Source organism: Manis javanica, chromosome 14 (assembly GCF_040802235.1).
Source record: "Manis javanica isolate MJ-LG chromosome 14, MJ_LKY, whole genome shotgun sequence".
Lineage (NCBI taxonomy): Eukaryota > Metazoa > Chordata > Mammalia > Pholidota > Manidae > Manis > Manis javanica.
In genome coordinates, this window is record NC_133169.1 from 17,893,291 (window position 1) to 17,917,710 (window position 24,420).

General features: G+C 36.4%; 1 protein-coding gene across 1 annotated transcript in view; it reads left to right on the plus strand.

Annotated features, from left to right (window-relative positions):
• USH2A (usherin) overlaps window positions 1-24,420 on the plus strand; it is a 721,517-nt gene that overhangs the window by 386,583 nt on the left and 310,514 nt on the right. Inside the window, exons 35-36 of the mRNA XM_073222145.1 lie at window positions 3,279-3,426; window positions 19,920-20,071. Coding sequence (XP_073078246.1) covers window positions 3,279-3,426; window positions 19,920-20,071 — 300 coding nt within the window. The remainder of the gene's footprint in view (window positions 1-3,278; window positions 3,427-19,919; window positions 20,072-24,420) is intronic.

The window sequence follows — 24,420 nt, forward strand, 5'->3', positions numbered from 1 at the left end:
CCTCAGTGGAAGAACCAAGATATTCCACCTATCACTTAGCACCTCTAAATGCATGCAAAAAGATGTGGGGAAAAAAACCAAAATATTGTGCAGATAATTCTGTTATTTCAAGATTCTGTTTCATCTGTAAGAAAAATTCTGTCATAAATTCCTTTGATTCTTTATTTTTTTGAGGGGGGCAATGTACTTTTTTTTAAAGTGTCATTGACATATACTCTTCTGAAGGTTTCACATGAAAAACACTGTGGTTACTACATTTGCCCATATTATCAAGTTCCTCCCATACCCCATTGCAATCACTGTCCATCAGTGTAGTAAGATGCCAGAGAGTCACTATTTGCCTTCTTTGTGCTACACTGTCTTCCCCATGACCTCCCCAACACCATTTGTACTAATCGTAATACCCCTCAATCCCCTTCTCCCTCCCTCCCCACCCACCCACCCTCCCTCACCCCTCCCTTTGGTAACTGCTAGTCCCTTCTTGGAGTCTGTGAGTCTGCTGCTGTTTTGTTCCTTCAGTTTTATTTGGTTGTTACAGGCCCAAAGTCAGTAGAAGGAGAGACATAATAAAATCAGAGCATAAATAAATAAAATAGAGAAGAATAAAACAATAGAAAGAATCAATGAAAGCAGGATCTGGTTCTTTGAGAAAATTAACAAAATAGATAAGCCCCTAGCCAGACTTATCAAGAAAAAAGAGAGTCTACACACATAAACAGAATCAGAAATGAGAAAGGAAAAATCACTATGGACACCACAGAATTGCAAAGAAATATGAGAGAATACTATGAAAAATTATATGCTAACAAACTGGAAAACCTAGAAGAAATGGACAACTTTCTAGAAAAATACAACCTTCCAAGGCTGACCCAGGAAGAAACAGAAAATATGAATAGACAATTACCAGCAAGGAAATCAAATTGGTAATCAAAAACCTACCTAAGAACAAAAGTCCTGGACCAGATGGCTTCACCACTGAATTTTATCAAACATTTAGTGAAGATCTAATACCCATCCTCCTTAATGTTTTCCAAAAAGTAGAAGAGGAGGAAATACTTCTAAACTCATTCTATGAGGCCAGTATCTCTCTAAAACCAAAACCAGACAAAGACACCACAAAAAAAGAAAATTACAGACCAATATCCCTGATGAACATAGATGCAAAGATTCCTTGGATTCTTAAGAGACTTGTTAGTCAAGTTGTTAGTTTATGGATCTTAGATGACATAGGCCAAAGAGGAGTCCTTCAAAATCAGAGGATGTCTTTATTTGTCCCAGAAGGTATCATAAAATTCTCAAAACAAAGTAAATTTTAATTCACATTTTGTTTTAAAAAATACAGAACTCATGTCATATAGCACAGTATTTCTTTGAGGAGATTTGGCAGGGGAAAATATTTAGGACATGAATAAGAAACACAGTAGTGACAAATAGACTATGAGAATTAAATCCCAGTGTTAGGAGTTTAGCAATAGATGCTGCAACTTTTCCCCCTCTTAAGGGGAAAAAAAAAATCTAGGAAATGAAAGTAGATGGATTTCTCTCTCTCTCTGAAGACTGGAAAGAATGCTCCTTTGATTATTTTCATTTGACAGCTCAGCTGTCCACATGGAGTCTACCCGCCACATTTTCTAGTGGAATTTTAGCACATTTGAAATGTTTTGTTTTCATTTTTCTGTTTTAATGTTCAGGTAGTTATTTCTTGGGATAGGAGTGACATGTCCTAGAGCTCTGAGTCAGGGTTTGGCCACAAGTGCCATTAATTCCTGTTTATTTGCAAAGACTCTGTTTGCAGAAAGAGTATTTTATCTCTTAGATATATATGCACATGCCACAGCTGAGAATTAGAGGAAACCCACAGAGGTTAATTAGGTCCCCAATATTATGCAATTCCATGCACTGACCACAATTTAACCCATCTGAAACTTGCTGATGAGAAATTACCCTGAAGACATGGGTTAAAGTTGCATTCTTACAATATAAATGAGACTGATTTCCATGTCTATTAACTGCATATTGTTATTTATACTTACAATGAAGAATTTGCAACAACTTTACAAATAGTATACATCAATATAAAATCTTTAAAAATCAGTCATGTTTTTCCTGCCTTTGGGATAAAGAATATCAAGTGTCTTGAATATCAAACTGTCATTCTTCAATATCAAACTGAAAAGCAGAGAACAGGCCCAGAGAAATAAAGAGGTGTAATTTTTTTATTGGTAATATCTACCTTCCATGGAAATGGACTAAATAAAGTCAAATTTTTAGATTGTCCTATGATGTGCTTCATTTCCTTATTGATTTTGGTAAAATTTAATGATCTTTTAAAAATATTTTTAAGTTTTGTATAAATTACAGTTGTAGCCTTAAGAATTGTTGAAAAAGCTTAGGTGTTGTTTTCGAACATCTGTGTTATGTAAAGATATAGTTGCTAATACTAGCAAGTATTAGCTCACAAATACAGTCTGGAAAAATCTGTGTATACATCCCAATTTCCTGGAGAAATGTTTATTCAATTAGTTCAGCCATGAAGATATTTTTCTAATACACTTTAACATTTGTTTTGGAGTTATTTGCAGTTTATTATGAAAGTGCACACAGAAGTTTCTGAATATCTTTATTTTTGGTGTTAGTAATTCCTGTTTGGAGAATAGGGGGATTCTGTGATCGTTGTTGTTTGTCAGCCATGTAACAAGCCCATTTCCTCTGGCATATAAATAGGTGATTTGGTCCTTTAAGCCATTAAACACTCACTCAACTGCTCCTTCTTTGTTGATTTATGAGAAATATTGTTTTTTTCAACTTCAGGTTGTATTATACATAAAACATACTGGTCACACTATACTATATATAAAGCAATTTGCTGTACATGCATTTTTTTCCCCTTGAAGTCACTTGTTTGATTCTATAATACTTTTAGTACTTTTTCATACATGTGTGTGCACTTAATCCATTCTGGGAACTTTTGTGCAAGGCTAATTTCATCGTCTATTCACCCAGTCAATAGGCGCCCTATTTCTAGACACCAATTTAGGATGTGTTTATAATTTGTACGTTCATACATCCTGGGTTTTTTCTAATTCTTGGAGACAGCTGACTCATGTCCTAACAAACAAACTAAATGTCATACCCCAGCATTTGCATTAATTTATTTTGGGGGGTAAAAAGAGCTTTATTTCCAAGAATCTGAAACTCATACAAATTCTCTTTCCTTCATGCTCATCTAAACTTTGGGGACCCAGGGTGAAATGTGCTTTCTGTGCATCTCTCTGCAGGCTTGCACGAGGGGTGGGTGCACCGTGAGTGCGGCCAGCGAGGCCCGGACTGATGAGAATGTCCCCAAAGGCGTGCCGGCCGCCGACGCGCACTCATACTCACCTCACTCCTTTAACGTCTCCTGGACTGAGCCCGAATATCCGAATGGTAAGTGAACTCTTTTAGCCTTAAGTTAAAAAGATGATTAGCAAAGGTAAATTAATATTCTAAATGGCAGCTTATATGTGGTGCTTAATTTTTAATGATCATTTTAGCACATAAAATACCTGAGATAGTGTCATTGTCTGTAGTTGGAAGACTGTGGTTTTTAGGTTAACGCACAATTTTGGTGGCTCAAAACTGCTCCCTTTTGATAGTTCTTGTGTACTGCAGCTTATTGTTTAACATGTTCCAGAAGTGCAGAGAACAAACAAGGATTCCCAAAGAACGCCATTATGAGAGTGCCATATTTTCAATGACTTCCTGTTTTTGACTGATTATTTTGTTTGTGAAGTACCGAGAAAGTTCATGTACGTATTGTCTTTAAAAATGATTTAATAAATTTGTCTTAAAAGAGACCATTTGGAACTCTGCATTTTAAATATATCATCTATAAATATTTCAACATGCAGCTTTTAAACAGTGCACACATTATATATACATGTATACTTGTTTAACTTGAACTGGATTGGGTACATTTCTAAGCATTATACACATCTGCCTAGTTTGGAGAATGGTGAGCCAAGTTAAAGTTTGCTAAAATAAAATCTTATAAAGAATTTACAATTAACTTGGGGTAGAAATTGCTTTATTCATTAATTGGAAATATCTAAGTTTCACATGACACAGTATCATTGTTCCACATTGATAAAAGCTTGCAGAACGTCATATTTTGTTAATCTTTAAGACAAATATTAAGGAGACTTTTAATATTATAAAAACTGTTTTAAGGAACTTCTTACTGAAAATTGAAAGGGCCTCCTTCAGCACAGCCAAAATAGAATGATAGAAAAACATTACAATTTTATTGGTTTTATTGGTCTTATGTTTACTATGATATTAATTATTCCAGTCGTCTCATTTTAATTAAACTTTTGGCAAATGCATTAGATAAATTTGAGGTAATAGAGAGACCTCTAATAATTAGAGTGAGTGATTATCTCTGCTATTGAATTTATTATTGTATTATAACAAATTTTCTAATAAGAAATAAATGGAAGTCTATTTGATACTTACATTAAACAGTCAAAAGCTTGTCATACTTGGCACTCCACAAAGAAATCTAGTGTATAGGTGACAATGAAAATGTTGATGACTTATTCCAATTGGATTGCTGTTAAATGCTTTTACATGATTTGCATAGTAGAATACTTTCTTCATTCCAGCTGGAACCACGACTGCTTTCAGAATCCCAAGATAACTAGAGAGATACTTTCTACAGTTCAAGGAATATTTGTTCATGTTTTTTTGCATTTATAAGCAGTTTTTAGAATATATTCATTGAATAATATGAATTTGGGAGAATTTGGAGATTTTCATTAACATTTCCATTCTATTCTAAAGTCTTCTGTTTAATCACATCAGAATTTTCCAAATTTTTGTTGTGGGAAAATGGTTAGATACTGAAAGGCAATAGTTTTCATTAAAAAAAAAAAAAAAGACCCAACTCTCCACTCCTTCTCTTACCACTTTCCCCCAGTGTTTCAGTGTTTGGTTTCTGTTGTCCATTGTCTGGAGAGGGAGACTCTGATTATTGGAAAACATCTTGTCCCTCCACTCTGTTTGCAACCCACCCACCCCCGCACTTTCCTCTAGGAACCCAAGGATTAAAATCTAAATTATTTTGTTTGGCATTCAGATCACTCCCAACTTGTGATTTGACCTGCATTTGCATAGCCTTGTAACACAGGTTCCTTTCTAGCCTCCCCAGAATATTTATAGCCCAGTGTAGGGCTGAAGACTTGGCTGTGGAGTCAAATAGGCCTAACAACAAATCTTTATCTCTGCCATGTACTAGCTATATTTCTTTGGGAAATTTACTGGATTTCATGAACCCCAGTTTCCTTGATTACAAATTTGGAGTGAACAATCCCTACATTCTCTTCATCTTCACCTGTAGAAATCTAACACATTCCTCAGGGATAACTTCCTCTGTTTTTAAGAAATTGTTCTGCTGTTCCCTGAGTTTAAGTTAAGCTCGTTCTTTTCTCTTGACCATATATCCTAATTGATTCTGTGCCTTCACAATGGCACTCAGAGGCCTTCATTCATCCTAGGCTCAAAGTGCCATGTGCCCACCAGAGGATGAGGGCCACCAAATCACTCAATTTCCCTGTCCTTTCCTGGAGCTTAACCCAATGTGGCACTTTCTGTTGATACCTTGTAATATTTAGTTCTTTAAGCTGTTTCTTCTGAAAATCGCATTTGGTCAGTGGCATGTATATGGTAGAGTCCTACTGCTGTAATGATACCATCAGAGAGAAAAGAAGTAGTTACAGGCCAGGTCATGAAATATACTTGTTTGAAAAGTATTTGCTCCTGACATCTATTTGTTGAGCTGTGTAACATCTGGGACTGGGATTTTCTTTTAGGAGTTTGGAGCTGCATTTGAATCAAAATTTTGTTTTCTTTTCTAAAATTTTGGCGTGTATCGCAATCTGTGCTACATTCTGGTTGCTTTCTAATTTCTGAAGATGCTGAAAAGTATACAGTTGAAAATAAAATCAGTTTCACCCTTATGCTACTAAAGAAGCCATTTCAAATGATTTTGAATAATGTTTCTCAAACATATCTGATCATTAGAACCATCTTGGGGTCAGTGATTGAAGGAGTAGATTTTAGTGCTCCACCAGAAGACTGAACTAATCTGAATTTGTTCCTTCAAAATATATATTGGATGACCTACTAGGTGCCATCATTCTGATGATACCAAGATGGATTTGCCCAATCCTTCATCTTAAGGGTGTCAGAATTCCTTGGGATAAATACACATGTAAACATATAATCACAGGTAGGATGCACACAAGGTGCCTAGTGTATACAGAAGGTGCTCCCTAAGAAGACCTATGGGATGTGGGAGTGTCATCCCTCTGGGCTTCAGTAAGATGTCCAGAGATATGTATGCATTTAGACATAAACACATTATGCATGTATGTCATATTCTGTAACAGGTGTGGCTTGCCTGATTTTGCACTCAGACTCCCAAGATCTTCACACTGTTGGTCAATTAGTCAATTATACCCTAAATGGATTATTCCACTAGAACTTTATAAACATGAAAAAAATTACTGAGAAACAGTAGGCCCACTTTTTATAAGAAGATATATCTATGTTTCCAACCATATGCCTTTATATGACAAAATAAAAAAAATAAAGGTTCCAATACAAATGCCCTTGCCTATCAAGTAATTGGTAGACTTCAGTCAGTATGGCTTAGGAAATAGGCTCTCTGGTTTTCATAACTGATTGTGGCTTAAACCATCAGCTCCTACTCATTAAAGTCTGATGATGGTCCTTACCCAGGGGCTAAGCAAATGGCATCTGGCCGTTCTGGTTTCTGTTCTCTTGGTCTCTGATCCGTCTCCTGCTTCACAGCTTGTGCTGGGAAGCTTGCTGTTTGCTTCAGAACATGCTTCACTGCTCAGAGAATTTTTCCTATTCTGGAATCTTTTGTTCAGTGCCATACCACCAGCTCCAAGAATACTGCCTGACACATAATAGATTCTCAATTAAAAAATTGTTGATTGCCCTATCAAAAAATGCACAGAAAATAATAAGTTCTGACAAGGACACAGTCATCTGACATAAGGTTTCTCAGGCTGGTAATTTATAGATATTCCAAAGAAGGACAGCAGAGGAAGCCAGATGTGCTCTGCATGCCTCTGTGTGAAAAGGAGTATTGCTGCTGCCATGAGGATTCGTTGGTGTCAAGATGGGCATTGTAAGAGGAGAGCAGGAGAGGTGGGTGCCCATTAGAAAGGGGTCCTGGTTCTCCCTGAGAAAGGATAGAGTATGTACTTGAGGAGCCTATGGAAACATTTTCTTAATTCAGCCTTTTGTGTTGGCCCAACTTTGTGAGGATTTATTTATGTTCAGATATATAACAAGACAATGGCAATAATGGCAATAAGGACAGGAAGAGTTTAGGAAGTTGACTGTTTTTGCAGAATTACACACAGTACTGTGAAGACATCTGAACATTATTGAAAGAACATTTAGTTCTGTTTTTTGAGCACATATGTTATTTCAGGAATGGTTAGTATAGAAACCAATGAACTATAGAACTTCTATACACATTCCGTACATGTTGCTTTTCACACTGATATGATAAAAAATACATTTTTACAATATAGGTACAGGAAAATGTATGTGTAAATACTAATTAAGTACTCAACCCATATAAAGAAAGAAGTATTTATTTCCAGCTAACACTAATAGTAATAGCTATGTTTATTACTATGTACCAGCTATTTTAGTTCTTATAACTAGCCCATGCAATAGCATTGTTATTCCAACATTCAGATGTACAAACTCAGATTTATAAGTATTAAACAACTTACTGAATTACTCAAGGCAGGACAACTAGTTAAGTAGCAATGTAATACAAAACAAAGTTTGAATGACTCAAAAATTCATAATTTCATTCACTGTACTTTTCTGCCTCTACTTTTTGTTGAAATGCTAGCAATGTGGGAAAAAAAGAAAGAATTTTAGATATTTTTACTTCTTTAATCCCTTATCCTCATGGCCAATATTCAAAATTCCTAAAATCTCCATTCTGATTTTTCCCTGGTTTTAAATAAATAATATTTTTTTAACTTTTTATTTTGAAATCATTTTTAAATAGTCAAAATGTGATTCTATTTTCTTTCTTGGAAATGCTCAGTTTTAATAGTATAAGTGGATTATAGAATTCAGTGAATCACTTAGGAAAACTGCTTGACAGTTTTGAGCAAACCTTGTGTAACTTTTATGAAACACCTCCAATCAGTTTGTCAGGTAGAATTTCCCAAGCACAATCTTTTTTAGATTCCGTTGATACCATTTTTAGGAGAGCATACCAGTAATAAGGCACTATTCCACAATGTGAAAGCTGTTCTCTCTTTTCCTTTTTAATTGAAGGATCAAGAATTCACACAGGGAGATATCTGCCACATTCAATCATCATCCAGACCTTGGGGGAAAGCCCTCAGTTGATACTCATATTGCCATGCCATACTGGAAACAAACAAACAAATAATGTTTGGAGCATCTATATGCAGAATACATGTTATTTTTATGACACTGAAGCATTGTTGTTTAATTCTTACAGTAAACAGAATCTTCAGTGTAAACAGAGAAACCTTGTTTTAAATTTACATCATATTGTACTTGTATTGAATTTCCTTGGTTATATATGACAACCTATTGAGCACCGTAAGAAATGCAATTTGACATACAATGATGAAGAGGCACAAACATATATATCCCAGTGGACGTACTTTACAGACAATTATGATTCAACTTCCCATGAAAATTAAACACTTCAGAAATTCTACCGTTATGGGAAGAGAAAGGTGATAAACTTCAAACTGCTTATGCTGGAAAGCCAATGGGAATTAAGTATCCATTTGGGGCATTATCCACGGAAGAACTGCATTTGTAGACTTGGATTAAATAACCTGACCCCCCCTTTCCACAGAGCATAATATAGTTTTATTTAGTTTTAACTATTTTAATGATTATTAGCGCAAGAGAATACACCAGAACAAAGCACAGAAAAATACAATACAGTGCAGTATAGTATAATGAATCACCGTCTATGTGGAGAATGTTGGATAGGTTTCTTTGGCCTCTCTAGATTCACTGTCCTCCTCTCTGTATCCTACAAGGCTGACCTGGGCTCCCAGCATCAAAGGGCTTCCTCCCTCTAGGTTTGTCCATGGGTAGCAGCAACAAAAAGATGAGAGTTTGGTGGGAGAAGGAAGACTGAGCTTACTCCCTTGGTTCCCTTACTGCCTGGCTCTGGGCTCCAGGGCTATATTCCACCATTCCCACTGCCCCTGTCCAATGGCCCTTTCCTCTAACTCCAGCTCTTTCTCCAGGTTTTTGCATCTTTTCTTATCCTTCCCCCTTCAGAGATGTTTCCTGGCTCCCAGTCAACTAGGAGTTAGCATGGTCTCCTAGGGACGCTAAGTATTACCAGCGGGGAGGACATTATTAGCACTTGATGCTTTTCTTTAATGCAACCCATGTATTGGTGATAGTCCTTTGCTAAATTATCCTCTACTGTCCACTTAACTTGCCACCAGACTCCTGCTGATACCCTGACTGATTCCTAAATCTCATTTAATCCATATTTAACACACAGAACTTGAGGGGCTGGATATAGAGATAAATGCAAAATGCTTCCCTTCACTCTGAGAATGGTAAAAGTAAATAAGAAAACAAATAAAAATTCCATCTTGTTAAACTTTGTTTTGGCACACTCGACATTGTAAATGCAAATAAAGAGATGCAGATTGTCGATCTAACAAATGTTCATATTTTAAATGACATTTAAAGTGATATTTATACTTTAAATGATAATCAACTTATTGATACATCATTGAACGCTTTCTGTTTATTATAATGAAGTATTTGTTATAATTAATAATAAAATGGTTTATGACATTTTTTTCTCTGATGAAGTTGGACAAGTAACAAGTTTGGCTTAAAGATCAGTTTCTCAGATAAGCCTAACTCTCTAACCCACCCAAACTAGGTTAACTTGCACCTCCCCCTACTGTTTTTCTTCTACCCCATCTGACTCTCCATTAATAAACTTTATGCACATATAGTTCACCTAGTCTGCCTTCCCACTTAGATTGAAGGTTTTATGGAGGCAGGAACCAGGACTGCTTTTATAATTCCCAGCATGTAACACAATGCCTAGTACATAATAGGTACTGCATGAATATTTACTGATGAATCAGATTAACAATTGAAAACCAAATCTGTGGAATCCAGCAAATTTTTTTCACAAGTTGTTCTACAGTAATTGAATAAGTACTGGATTTTTCCACACTGTACTCTGTGGATCTGACTGAGGTAGGGGAGGAACTTTAAGTAAAGGGTTAGCACACATATATATATAAGAAACCATTAGGTGATGATAGAGCATACCAGTAAGGAACACAGACCTGTCTAAAATGTGCTTTCAAGAAATCTGTAGACTACTTCTTAGAAGATTCATGCAGGACATGACATAGCTCAGAAAAGGAGGAGATAGTCTAAGGTGAGATTCCCATAGCAAAGAAGGTTTCAGCTTGCCCTTGAAGGGAGGGGGAGCTCTCAGTTCATTCCTTCTATATGTAGAACACCCAAGTCCTGAGTACTTTGATACATGCTCACTCACTGGATTCTCTGTCAGGCCGCCAGGGCAAGGAACATTACTCCTATTTTATTGGTAAGGGAATAACCACTTATAAAATTCGAGCTCTCTGAAATCTTCTGCATCTGTGGATGTTTTGTTGCCGTTGTCTAGCTTGGATTAATACTTAGTCTATAGGCACAGACCTGATCATCTGCATTTGCCCTCTTACAGCACTAAATTATGTTTTATACCTTTATCTTGCATCTACCTACCACTTCAGCATTTTATTTAAAAAATTATAATAATGATAAGGGAGAAATGTGGGATTCACATAAAAATCAAGTATAAAAATCAAATGAACAATCATATCTGAATATTGTTTATAGTTCATGATGTGTGATCAAAACCGAAAGTTTCTGTGATATGACTGCCCTTGCACTGTTTACCATGTAAGAACTTATTCACTGTGTAAGAACTTGTTCACCATGTAAGAACTTGTTCGTTATGCCTCAGAAGGTTGGAGACTGTTGAGAATTAGGCTTGGGGTTGATTAATGATTGTGCATTGAGTCCCCTATACAGAATTTTATTGTTGTTAGCAACCATTTGATCAATAAATATGAGAGATGCCCTCTCAAAAAAAATAGTTAGAACATGTATTTTAAAATTCTAGTAAGTGGCAATTTGTAGGTTTTCTTTTAAAAATTGTTCATTTCCTTTGCTCTTTTTTGTTAATCTAAGTTTTTCTTCATTTTTTGTTTATAAATAAAAGTTGATGCCTGTTATAAAAAAAAAATTCAATCTCTCTGACCACATCTTGAAGGTGTGTGTGGTCATGAGAGGAAGGCCACGTGCAGGGGGAGGAAGATACCTACAAAGGAGAGCTACCAGCTGGGAGCCTCTGACTATGTTTCCCATTTTGTTCTGCAGCTTAATTTTTCTCTACCAGCATCTAAGAGAGTGCCCAGAACATATTAGGGACTCAGTAACTACTTTGTTTATTGAACAAGTAATCATTTAGATATATATGTATAAAATAGACACTTAAAAATAATTGGTCATATGATGCGTACTCTTTCACAAAAACCATCTTGTTTTTTCCTTTTAACATCAAACTGAAGCATATTTTCATGTTAGTACATATGGCTCTCCCTCATTTTTTCCTGAAAGCTTAACTGAGTGCCATTGAATAAAACCACAACTCTTACATTACCATGAGGCTACCAGGTACATGAGTAGTGCCCATTCTTTGGTGCAGCTGCATCTCATCAAGACCAGCAAACCTCTACTCATCCGCAACGTTGACAGTATACAGTCCTTAGATGGATTCTCATTTATCTTAAGTTAGTGTTGCAAGGAAGATTCAGCCAACAGTCAGAAGGCTCCTCAGGAGTCCCCAGAGCTGTAGGAAGGAGCCCTGAATTAGCTGTTGTCATTTCCTTCTCAAACAAAAGCAAACCAAAAGATTGAGAATAGAAAAAAAAAAGAAAGTTGGTGTAAATACTTAGTATCAGACAAAGGAGACTTTCGGGCAAGCAAGATTATTAGACATAATTAGGTAACTCCATAATGATAAAAGAATTATTAAAATTAAGAATATTTTTATCCCTCAAAAGGTACTTTAAACTGAGTGCCTAAAAAGATACGTCATAGAATGGGATATGGTATTTAAACACACTTAATTGTCAGAAGACTAGTGTCCAGAATATATAAAGTATTCCTGGGAATCGATAATAAACTAGGAGAAGATCTGGATAGGTACTTCACAACAGAAAAAAAGTAGATGGCTGATAAACATAAGAAATATGCTCAACATCTTTAGTAAGTTGGGGAATAAAAAATAATACCAAAGCAAGATACCATTTCATACCTATAATACTGGCAAAGATTTTAAAGTGTGACTATTTAAGGTATTTTTGAGAATCCAGAACAATGAGAGCTCACATGCATTACTGATGCTAATGGGAGTTAATGCACTTTGAATTGTCTTGTCAAGTTCAAGTTGAACAAAGCCCAGCAAGCCCACTCCAGGACCTCTATTACACAGAAGTACATACATGTGCCTCTGGACATATGCACAACAGGGATGATAGCTACATTGATACAACAGCCAAAATGTGGAAGCAATTGATATCAGTAGTAGAATAAATAAATAAATTTTGTTATATAGGAATACTACGCAGTAATGAAAATGCATGAGGTATGGCTACCATCAACAGCATGAGTAAAATTCATGCATATTATGTTGTGCAAAAAAAGATATAAAAAATATATATAATGTGATTCTATTAATACAAAGCAGGAAGCTGCGCAGAGCTTAATTATGCTGTTTAGGGACAGATCCCTAGGTAGAAAAGCAAGACAATGGTTCTTAAAAACTCAACCTAATTATCTAGGAGGGAGGGAAAGGGTTGGAATTATGGGAGATTATACAGTGTTGCAGATATTCTGTATTTTAACCTTGGTGATGGCTTTTTCTTTTTTCTTTTGTTTTTAAAATATGACATATTTTATGTACTTTATTATGTTTTATGCAATAATTTTTAAAATGTAGAAAGAAATAGAAGCTGGAGCGTAGAATGTCCTGCAGAATCTGAACACAAACTCTGTAGGCTTTTATGTATCCACCCATAGCGCTGTCACTTGCTAGTTGTGTGGCACTGGCTCAGTCATCAGACCCCTCTCAAACTTGTTTTTCTCATTTGTAGAGAGAAAGTGAAACTCATTCGGCTTTCAAGGGCTTTTCCTGAGGATTAAATGGTACCTGATTAAAATACAAATACCGTTGTTAGTTTCTCAGCCATTTTCCTCTGATTTTCAAGGGTTTGCCTCTTCTTAACTGTCATGCTTAACTACACAATTTCTGTGCTGCAATTTAATTACATGTGGTATTTTGAGAGAGTTGTTGATTCACATGCAGTGGTAAAAGATAATGCAGACGGATCCCTTATGCCCTTTGCTCAGTGTCCCCCAGTGCCTTCCAAAACTGTAGAACATTTTCACAACTAAGGTTTTGACATTGACACAGTCAAGATATAAAACAAGAGGCATGGCTTTGTTTCTGATCCTTAACTTGAAAGACAACCCCCTTTTAAACCAGTAGTATAGTGGTAAGTTAGTCCTTTAATAACCAGTTGTTAGGAGTTTCATTGCTAACTTCACAGTCCATCTCTGATAAAGGTAGACCTTTCTCTTTCCTGACTAGTGACATTGTCCCACCATATTTTAGTCTAACACATCCTAGCCCTAAGCACTATACTTTTGTTTTATTAAAGAAAAGAAGGAATATAAAACTGTTAAAGATACTCCTTTCTTAGAATATGCCACACACTACTGTTTCAAGGTGGCCTTCCTACATTCCTAAAACAATTTTGAAACCATTTATTTCTGTGTCTGAACGAGTCTAGATAAGGTTAGGAGTCCAACTAAATCGTTGTTACTGGTTGTGACTCAGTCACAACTAGTTACTATAAATTCAGGAAAAGATGGCTTCATTTTTTTTTTTTAATATTTTCAGCAGTCTTACTTCTTCCTACCTCCATGGTCTCCCCTACTCCAGTCTATTATATATGTGACTCTAGGTTAAGTTTTCTAAATATGTCTCTCATTATGCCCCAAGTCAGTGCATAAAAATGTCAATAGTCCTCCCATACATCATAAAATCCTGACTCCTTGGAGTGGCATTCAAGGTTCTAACCTGTCCTTTGAAGACTTATTTTCTATTAGACTTTAACCAGTTACAACAATAACAAAACATTGGTCTCTTCAGGAAATCCTTAATACACCTCTACTTTCTTGTTTCCATGCATTACTGGTAAATGTCATTTCCCCACCAGGAGTGTCTTCCTAAGTCATTCCTTTTCACATTTTACCTGTTATGGAAGATCCAGCTTCTTTGTCTGGAAGACCCGGCTGCTCTAGAAGGCTTTTGGGACTCACTTTAGCCACAATGATTGTTTCCTGCTAGAAGCTCCGGTACTTACTATCTGGGTCATTTGTTGGGCATAATGTTTTTATGGTGCTTATTTATCTCTTAAATTGCTATTTAATTAAACCTGGGATTAACCCTTCCATAAAGGTAGATATTATTTCTTATTCTTCCTGGCCCCCAAATCAGCAAGCATAGTACTTTTCAGGTAACTGACTTTCAATAAATGCATGTAAATCTTTTCATTAGACTCATCTTTATTGCTTTTAGGCTGGAGCGTGTTTATTGGTTCTTAATCTGAGTGGGATTCCTAAGTATTTTAGAAGAGAGCTCCGGGCTGGAAACGGGTAACAGGAGCAGAGGCAGGAGATGGGATGGGATTTTACCAGATTTTACCACTGAATTTGTATTTGTGTGACCTTGGGAAACAGCTCAGCCCCTCTAAAACTTGATGCCCTTATCTGCACAACAAGGCAAATAACAGTTCTTATTTTTTGGTGTTGTTAAAGTTAACAGTAATAATTCATATAAAGCATGTAGCCTATTGTCTGACTCAAAGGAAGTGTCCGTACATTTTAAATGTAGAGTGTTCTATAGTTTCAAAAACCCTTATGCAGCATTTCAAAGACTTACCATTTTACTTTTCTCAAAGCTATGCATAATGTTCTGTATTCTAGTCAAAGAAGGAAAGCATGTCCTTAGGCTTAGTTTAAAATGTCCACTGGATTATATTCATTCATTTTTGTTACTCACTCTGGGAATCTGAGGTCAGTGAACTTATTATGGTAATAGATGTTTGAGACTTATTACTTACTAAGTATATGGTCTTAGAATTGAATTATACAATGTTTCATATGATACTAATTTTATTTATATGAAAACCTCTGATAATAAAAATAATGAAATCTGCTAGTATATCTTGATAAGAAATGAAGTGTTCTTTTCCAATGATTATCTCTATTGTTCACAAATTTACCAGGAAGCTTGACTGTGTATTCTTAACTCAGGAGTTTTTAGTTAACGATATTGCCCAAACCAGACCAAAGAAAACACCTACGCTTGTCTCAGGCTCCCATTTTAGGGCATCTGTGGACAGCAGCTATAAACTACAATGGTGTCACACTTTGGCCAGACCTTGAGATCTGGTGATTGGCTAGTAGGACCTGGTCTAAAAGGCAGAAAACCCAGAGAGGCCAGCATCATGAGTCTGCCTTATCCCCACAGCGTGGGTGTTATTGACCCCAGCCTTCTGATTCTGGGATGGGGTACTCCCGTCCTGCTAGCACTCTGTAAAGGCCTGACTGATCACTGATTGCATGTGGCACGATCAGATACATGTTTTGAGAAATGCTCTCTGTCTGCAGTCAGAAGAATGAATCGTATAGGAGTATTAATAATGCATCAGAACACTTAGGTGGTCATTATTCTCAGGCATGAGATGATGGCAGAATGAACTGGATGGTCATGGATATGGAAATGGGTACAGATCAATGTAGAACATGCAGCCTACAGGGCTCAGTGATGGAGTTGGTAGGTGTAGCAGGTAGAGGAGAATGTTAAAAATGACTTAAAGGGCAGACCGTACTTATCCATTGTGGACTGTTTACACAATATGGTTCTATAATTGATTCTTTAGCCTTTCCTACAAATGCTGTCAAACATTGGTTGCCTATAGAATACTGGGTAATTCTGTGTGTGTGTGTGTGTGTGTGTGTGTGTGTGTGTGTGTGTGTGTGTGTATGTGAGATCTCATCTCCACTGACACTGGACCTCAGTCTCATCCACCTCTCAGTTCAGATGTATCCTATATACTAAAAAGTGAGCAGCTGAATTAACTGTCACAAATCTCACAATTTCATTCTCAGCATATTTGCCCTATACTCATCTTACTCTAAGCCCTTCTCTCAGTAGCTGTCTATTATTTCTTTACGCAGTTCCAGATGTCATGGTTATCTAGCTTCTCAGCATAGGTTGTTAGGGGTTGAGTTGCTAGAGTCAAGTAGACAAAGAAGTAACATTTGAGAGATTGTCACTGAGGGAGAATCAAGTAGAATTCAAAAAGTAGATGCAGAAATTGATAAAGTATAGCCACTGAATGATGTTAAGGCTAAGAGCTGGGTAATTATCTGATATCTCATCAGTCCCGGAGGTATTACTGATATAGTCTTTGATGTCTATAATGCACAGTTTGAGTCCTCACAAATGAATCAATTACATTCATTATAGGCTGTGAGAGAAGACAGGTATGTGTGTAGTGCTTGCTAAAAAGATTTCCTTCAAAAATGGTTAAGATTCTTGAAGTTTGTACTTAAGGGATGAGATTTAGTTATAACAAAAATTAACTTCTTAAAATACCTCATTTCCCAGTATGTCAGATAAATGAGATATTATGCACGTAATCCTAGCATAAAAGAAATTCTCTGTTCCCCAATTATGTAAGAAAACGGAAGTATTGATTTGAGTACTTTCTATTTCATTGTTGAAAAGCAGGTCAAGTAGATAGCATTTCAGGAGTCTTAAAATTTCTTTTAAGAGCTTCTGCAATACATTATTTGCACATAAGATTTTTTTTTTTTTTTGGTGAGGATTAAATGATTGCTTAGCAGAATGCCTAGCACATAATAATGTATTGTCATTATTATTAATGTGATTTTATCCATTTTTCTTCTCTTAAATTTTCCATGTACTATTTGGTTTTCACTATGTATCTTTCCTTTCTTAATTTTAATTAATTTGCACTTTGGTGTGTCAAGTATCAAATGGCATTAAATCAAATGCTTTCTATAAGTATTCTTAGAGTTACCATAGATGGTCATATAGAATAACAGGGAGCACATACTGGCAGCTCTATTTTTTTTTGTGTGTAGCCATAGTACTACATGATACTATAAGACTCTTTGCCCCAAATCTGGAAATAAAGGAAATGCACCTGCTTACATCAAGGTAAACTGTGCACAGCTTACTTTAAAAAGGAAACTGGGTCATAGAAGTCACTTCATTAAAAATATTAGCTCACTTACATGAAAAAAAGCTTTATCCTAAAGGATGTTTTGATCAAGATCTAATTGGTCAAACAGAAAATGTGTCAGGTATATGAGACAGACAAGATTTAATACAAGGAGTTGGTTCCAAAGGTATTGGAAGGGCTGGCGGGACAAAAGGGAGAAGGGGGTGGGTGCTGGCAGATACACAAGGGGCACTGGCAGGGAGCTGCTTGCTTCCCTGGGCTGGAGCCTCAGAGCCAAGATCCTGCTCGCTGGCTTCACGCTGGAGCCATCACGAGATGCTGCCCCATCCCGCCTGAAGTATGCCAAGATCCCACCACCGAAGAGGCTGCAGACATGGAAGAATTGCTCTGCAGCCTGAGGCTGCAGCTGTTTTGCTCCTCGGCTGACCTAGCACAGTCCCCAGGGCCTCTGCACTTGTAGCTAGAAACTGGGCATGTCCTTCCTTCCTGCTCCTGCCCTCTGAGCAGTGCCTCCTATTGGTGAAACTGAATAGGAAGCCAACAAGCAAGCAAGCTGGAAATGCAGTTTGTAGGCTACTGAGCTCAGCTCACAGAGCAGACTGCGGAAGCATGGTTGTGGGGCTGTGATTAGATGACTTTAACCAGCTTATTCAGCATCCATGCACATTCTTCTCCTTCCATTCACCTTCTGCCACCAAGAATAATAACTGCATGTTTCTACTAACATGATCCTACTAAGCTGTATACAAATGAAGATGAAGATGTTCTTAGCCTCTGTCGCCATATTCATATCTGGGTGGTATGAACCACCCCCTGGTTTTAGACACAACCCACCTGAATATCCTGCAATTTAAAACTAAGCTATAAATGAATACCCACTAACTGCTTTAATATCAATCAACAGGGAAAAGGAGGAAACAAAATTATTATTATATATGAATCTTTATGTAATAGACAGGAAATAAAACATGAATAACATTTGCAGTTCTTAGTTTAAGGCCGTAGTTGATATGCATAATGTCTTCCCCTTGTCCTCAGCTGGTAGCTCATCTGTTTGGGATTTTCGACCTAGTAAGACAACTCAAACTTTCATTACTAAAGGGTTTATATCCTTAGTGGCCCTGGCTTGGGTTGCTGTAGACTTTTAATACTTACATGATCAGACCTGGTCAGATAAAGAGATGCCCTTGAGAATGTTCTGGGTGTTGGTGTGCAGCAAAAAGCTAATTTCTCCTTCCACATGGTAACTTTTTTCTTTGCCTGTTGATACAGTTGTGAAGGATATCCTGGCAATAGGCTCCATATTTTATAAGATCCCAGATGATGGTGCTGCCAGGCCATTGTGAGAAGATTCTAGAAATGAGCAATTTTTCTCCCTGGAGAGAGGGAGGCTTGGGAAAAGGCTCCTGGTATTGGAGTCCCACCACCCCTAACATGAGGATGAATGAGGTTCAAGCTACCTTCAGAATATTAACAAGACCAAATCTGGTATCCAGAAGGCTGAAAGTCAGGCCTCGTGGAGACCAGCCACTAGGGGCTTCCTTGATGTCCCTGACTTTGCTAGAGTCTTTTGTTTCAAAACTCAGTCCTTCTCCAAATCTCCTATCTCTGAGCTATTCTTTAATATCATACCTTCAGCAAGTCGATTCCTATTTCGAGAATTTAGGTATCTCTTTTTCCTGCATCTTTAAATTTTCACTCTATATTGGATATTTTCACTATGTGACATTTCATTAATTAATTCATTCAAATAATATGTATTGTTTTCTACAAAGTGTTTCAGGCATGGTGCTGAGCTCTAGAAATAAACAAGTGAGGCAGATCCTAAGGCCCATCGGGAGCTTCTAGATTCAAATCCTGACTTCAATACTTGCCTGCTTTGTGACCTTGACAAGCTACCTAATCTGTGCCTAATTTACCCCATCTGTAAAATGGTGATAACAATATTGCCTCTATTATAGCAGTGCTGTGAGGAAAGGGATAAAAAGGATTCATGCATAGTGCCTATATGCATAGAACAGTGCCTGACACATCCTGAATATTATATAATGCCTTAATAAATAAGGTCATTTTACTTCTAGAGCACAGCTATTAAAGCTATCATTTTAGAAAGCAATAAAAATGATAAAGGCACTTATTGAATTCATTTTGAATCTGGAACTCAAATGACAGCAATCGATGTGATGCAATAGAGAGATTTCCATGCAGGGACCCCTGGTTCTATTTATATCTTCGACTAATTACCTTAACAGTCTGATATTCAAGGGTGTACGCCTGTTCTATTCTTTGGAAAGAGACAAGGTTTAGACTAGGAGAAATATCAGATACTGTGATTCAGGGAAATTAGAAATCACATAGAGGAGTGTTTGCTTTCTTGAGGCATTCTTTGCTATTGTCTACTAATCATATTAAAAGCCGATTATTATCTTCCAGGTGTTATCACAAGTTATGGACTCTATCTAGATGGTATATTAATCCACAATTCCTCAGAGCTCAGCTGCCATGCTTCTGGACTTGCACCTTGGAGCCTACATTCCTTCAGAGTCCAAGCATGCACGGCCAAAGGTTGTGCTCTGGGCCCGCTGGTGAGTGTGTGAATTTACATCCTGGGACTGCTTTAAATGTGCAATGACAATGACTGTCAAGGAAGAAGTAACTAGTGGTGACTCACTATCTGCACAGCGAGGCTTTTGAGCAGGATGGGAGGTTTTCTTTGTATAAGATATCATTTAAGAGTTAGTAAGATTTTATATTCAACATATATTTCAAGACTGTACATAGGTCTAGTGGACGATGGAATCTACATTTTACTGAAATTTCTAAAGGCAAGTTGGCCAGTTTCGCAGTTATACGTAAAATTTTGTCCAATTTAGTGACATGTCTAAAGTGGATATTTTTCTTCCTAACGATGGGCCCCACAACTAAGAAATTTATGATTAAAAAGTGAAAATAACTTAAAGTCCATAACTACCACAATAGGACCATGCTGCTCCCCCCCCAACTAGGTTAATCAATTAAAGGGTTGAGCTTGCCTCCTTTTTTAAAATAAAATACTTTTATTTCATTAGTGTGATGTAGCTTCGTAAGAACAGTATTTAATACTTCATTTAATGTCAGCTTTTTAAAATTGCATTAATGTCAGCTTTCCACATTCCACAGAAATCTATATCTGAAATGAAATCTGTATCTCTATTTCAATAGCAGTTAAAAGGTGGACAAAACTTTTTTATTTCAGTATAATTTTTAAAACAATTAGTAGTATGTATAATTCTCATAGGTTAGCAGAACATTCTTCAGTTTCTAAACATCACGTTTTATATTTGTGCCTTTTTTCTTGATTAATAATTAGATTTGCTTCTATTAAGGGAAATAACCATTAGTTTTTAGAATATATTGGCCAATGTTTGCTAATGCCCTATCATTTTAATGCACTCTGTCTTCATTGAAGACTGTATTATAAATATTACCTTGAAAAACAGTTCTACTGTTTTATTTTTGCTTCCTTATTTTTCATTACACCTCCCATTTCATTTCAGAGATTGGTTGCTTTCCAAGCTGCTAACATCATCTGTTGGGGAAGCTGAGCTGTAGTCTTTATTGCCATTAAGTATTTTATAGCTTAGACCCCTCTGATGGTTACTTACTTTTAAAAGCAGGAATGGCAATAGGCCAGCCTTTCTTCTCCATTCAAAAAAAGAAGAAATGGAAACAAAAGATCATTTCATATGTGCTTGAAACTTAGACTTTTTCAGAAATAGAAACAGCAAATTGTTGTTCCGGCCTCTCGGTTGGCTCCCACACTGTCTCCTGAGGTTCTGACAACTTTAAACAAGGGGGACGCGATTACTGATCTGTGTCCTGTGCAGAAAAGATAGTAGGCAATGTTACCTTAAGAAATCAAGTGCCGCAATGCCCTAATGAGAGGGGGTAAGAACGAAACTGGACTGTAAAACCTGTGCCGCCATGGCCTCATTCATTCTAGACTCAGTCCTGACATAAAGCAGAATTATTTTCTCCCCTTGCTACTTTCCTTTATCCTGTGCTCAGTATGCAAACGCTTTTCCTAAGTCAATGATCCATCTCTAATCACTGGGATTGAACAACAATGTCTTTATTTAGAACAAGTCAACTATATGCTGTCAAGAAGTTAAAACCCATGGTCTCCAATTGATTTCTAAAGTATTTTTGTACCAATTACTGTATATGTCATGCACTGAAGAAATGACATATCTGAGTAATGCCAAGTCGCCTTGACTAGCTATCATAATCATGAAGGATATATTATGGATTCTGATATATGTACATATATCTATACACTTAAAGCTATTCTCTATATAAATCCCAATGCTGTAACAAACATTTCATTGAAACGAAAGATTTATAATTTGAACTTTTAAGCCTTTTGCCGGTAGAAACAAATAATACACTTTTGAGACCCAATTGTTTTGTTCACCTAGCAACATTGCTTACTGATAACTTTTGGTTTCAGAAGGAGAGGCCTGTTTATTTTGCATCTCTTACATACTTAATGTCATTGTTTCTCAAGCACGCAATGAAATACGATGCAGTGTTTTCTGGAACAGATACGCTCTACAGTCTACAAAGTGGTACGATTTGCCCTCAAAATTGGCAAGTTGCTCATATAATAAAAGAAAAAGTAGTGAAAAAGGACAAATTTGATAGAATGGAATATTTTAGAAATGAAAACTCATATATAAATTCTCTATGCTTACTATTTTAATGTATTATTAGCTCAGTATGTTTTGTTGCCTTGTCCTGACCAAGTTTATTTGCTGTTATTTATTTGAGGTTCAGAAGGAATTGCTCTGTATCCATCTGAGAAAAGATATCCTTGTGGTTTGTTCAGGTTGTCCATTTACACTATGTATTTGGCTTTTAAAGAAATCCTAATGTAAAAAGCAATTTATAATGCCTTTGTTTCTAATTTTAAGATGCTAATATGCATTGCCAAATTTAATCCAGTGACTGAGATGTTATAAAAGTTTGAAATAATGAAAAAATTAACAGAAAAATGCAGCAGGGAACTTTATTAACACTTTCCTTGCTTTTCATTATGTTTTTGAATAGTAGTAGGGAGAAATCTTTTGCATTTTGTGTTTCTATAATAAAATTCCATGAATTTGTCCAGAGGAAAATCACTTTGCTTTTGTTTTCTTCCCCTTAGCCAAGGTTAGGGAACACCGGTGGGTTCTAAGACGGGGAATTTTATGACTGTGTCCGGCCTTGAACATTCACTGGGTTCAGTTCTCTAAGGATCCTCTTAAGGGTGGAATGGGAAACTCTAGGCCACTGCTGCGTGATATGCTTAAAAAGCTCCCTTGGTCTCTTGATGACATACTTACACAGACAAATGCACCCAGACACACATGTACATACACTCACCTTTTCACTTCATTTTTTACAAAGAAACAAATAAATGTTTTTTAAGGCATCTCCATTTTAATGGCAGTATTTGTTATGGTTAAGGTAATCCTGTATGGGGACCCTACACTCAACCCATTCCCATGCCTCCTTTGGAAACGTGCTGATTTTACTAAGCCTCAGATGTCTCACCTATTGAAAAGGGAAATGATGCCTACTTTAAACAGGGTTTCTATGAAAATTTAAGTGAAATATTTATACAAGGGTTTCTGATACATAGTAAGAGTTTATTAAGGAGGACATTTTTTTAAATGTTTATATTTTTCTCATTGCACATTTGTTCTCAAATTTTTTTTTCTTTTTTCTGTGTCAAGGAAGGTTTTCAGCTGAAAACCATGCCAGTCTTCCAGAGTGGCTTTTTCTTAATACTCTTTTTAAGGCAAGGCAGGAAAAAAAAAAGGTAATTAAAAAAAAAAAAAGACCGAGTCAAAGCAAAATAGCACCATTGCCAAATTTAGTGTAGATTAAAAGCTAGAGAATTTATCCAGATACTTAAGGAAATCTAAAAATATATTTATTTTGAACTGGGCAGATATTTAATGATCATAACATAATTATCTGGAACTGCCCTTAATTCTTCAACTTTTTGAGTCTTGTTCTATTTGGAACATTTGAAAATCATTTCCTATGCAATAATTTGAACTATATACATAGATTTAATGAAAGCAATTGCAGTGTTATGAAATATTAAAATGATGAATTGATATTTTTCCAGTCAAGTTTCTTTATAATTTTTTGTACATAGCCATTAGACTAAAAAAATGACTGGGAGTTATAGATCGCAAGAACCCCGTAGCCTTTCTCAGATGAAAATAAAACATGTCGTGACCTCATACTTATTAAAAATTAACACTCTGTCTTTTTCACATTTATTTTCATAATTGGGAAAGTGTATTCGCCCTAACAAATGAAGGTTTCGTAATTGAGAATATTTGCCTGCCTAAGGATTTCATGTTTGATCACCTTCTTGTGAGCCATGAGCCTGTACTTTAAGAATAAGATCAAAATTATCAACATATTCAATAAATCTTGAAAGGTCAAACATTGATGAGTGATGCTTATGAGTTTGTGGCGATTAGTTAACAAATGTAAGCCACTTATTAAAAGATGCTGAACTATCCTGAACCCCTTTCTACTTTCTTGCCAACTTCCTCTTTCTCTGGTCACTTACTCATTTTATGTATTTAGCTATTAAAATCTTTCTGGCCACTGTACAGGGAGGGATTACACTTTATTTCAGAGTCTTTCTCTTCAAAGAATAATTCATCTTTTGCCCTTTTTTGCATAGGTTCATTAACACTGTATCTAGGAAGCTTTCAACAATTTTTTTGTGATGATGCTTTAGGGATGGAGTCTCTCAGGTACTTTTATTTTTTGATGTCAGGCTCGATGCTGTCTTTCCACACCAACAGCAACACAGCTCAGATAACTGTGCACTTGTGTGTGTGAGAGTCAAGATGCTCAGTGTGGCCTGTGACGAAGCCCAGAAGGC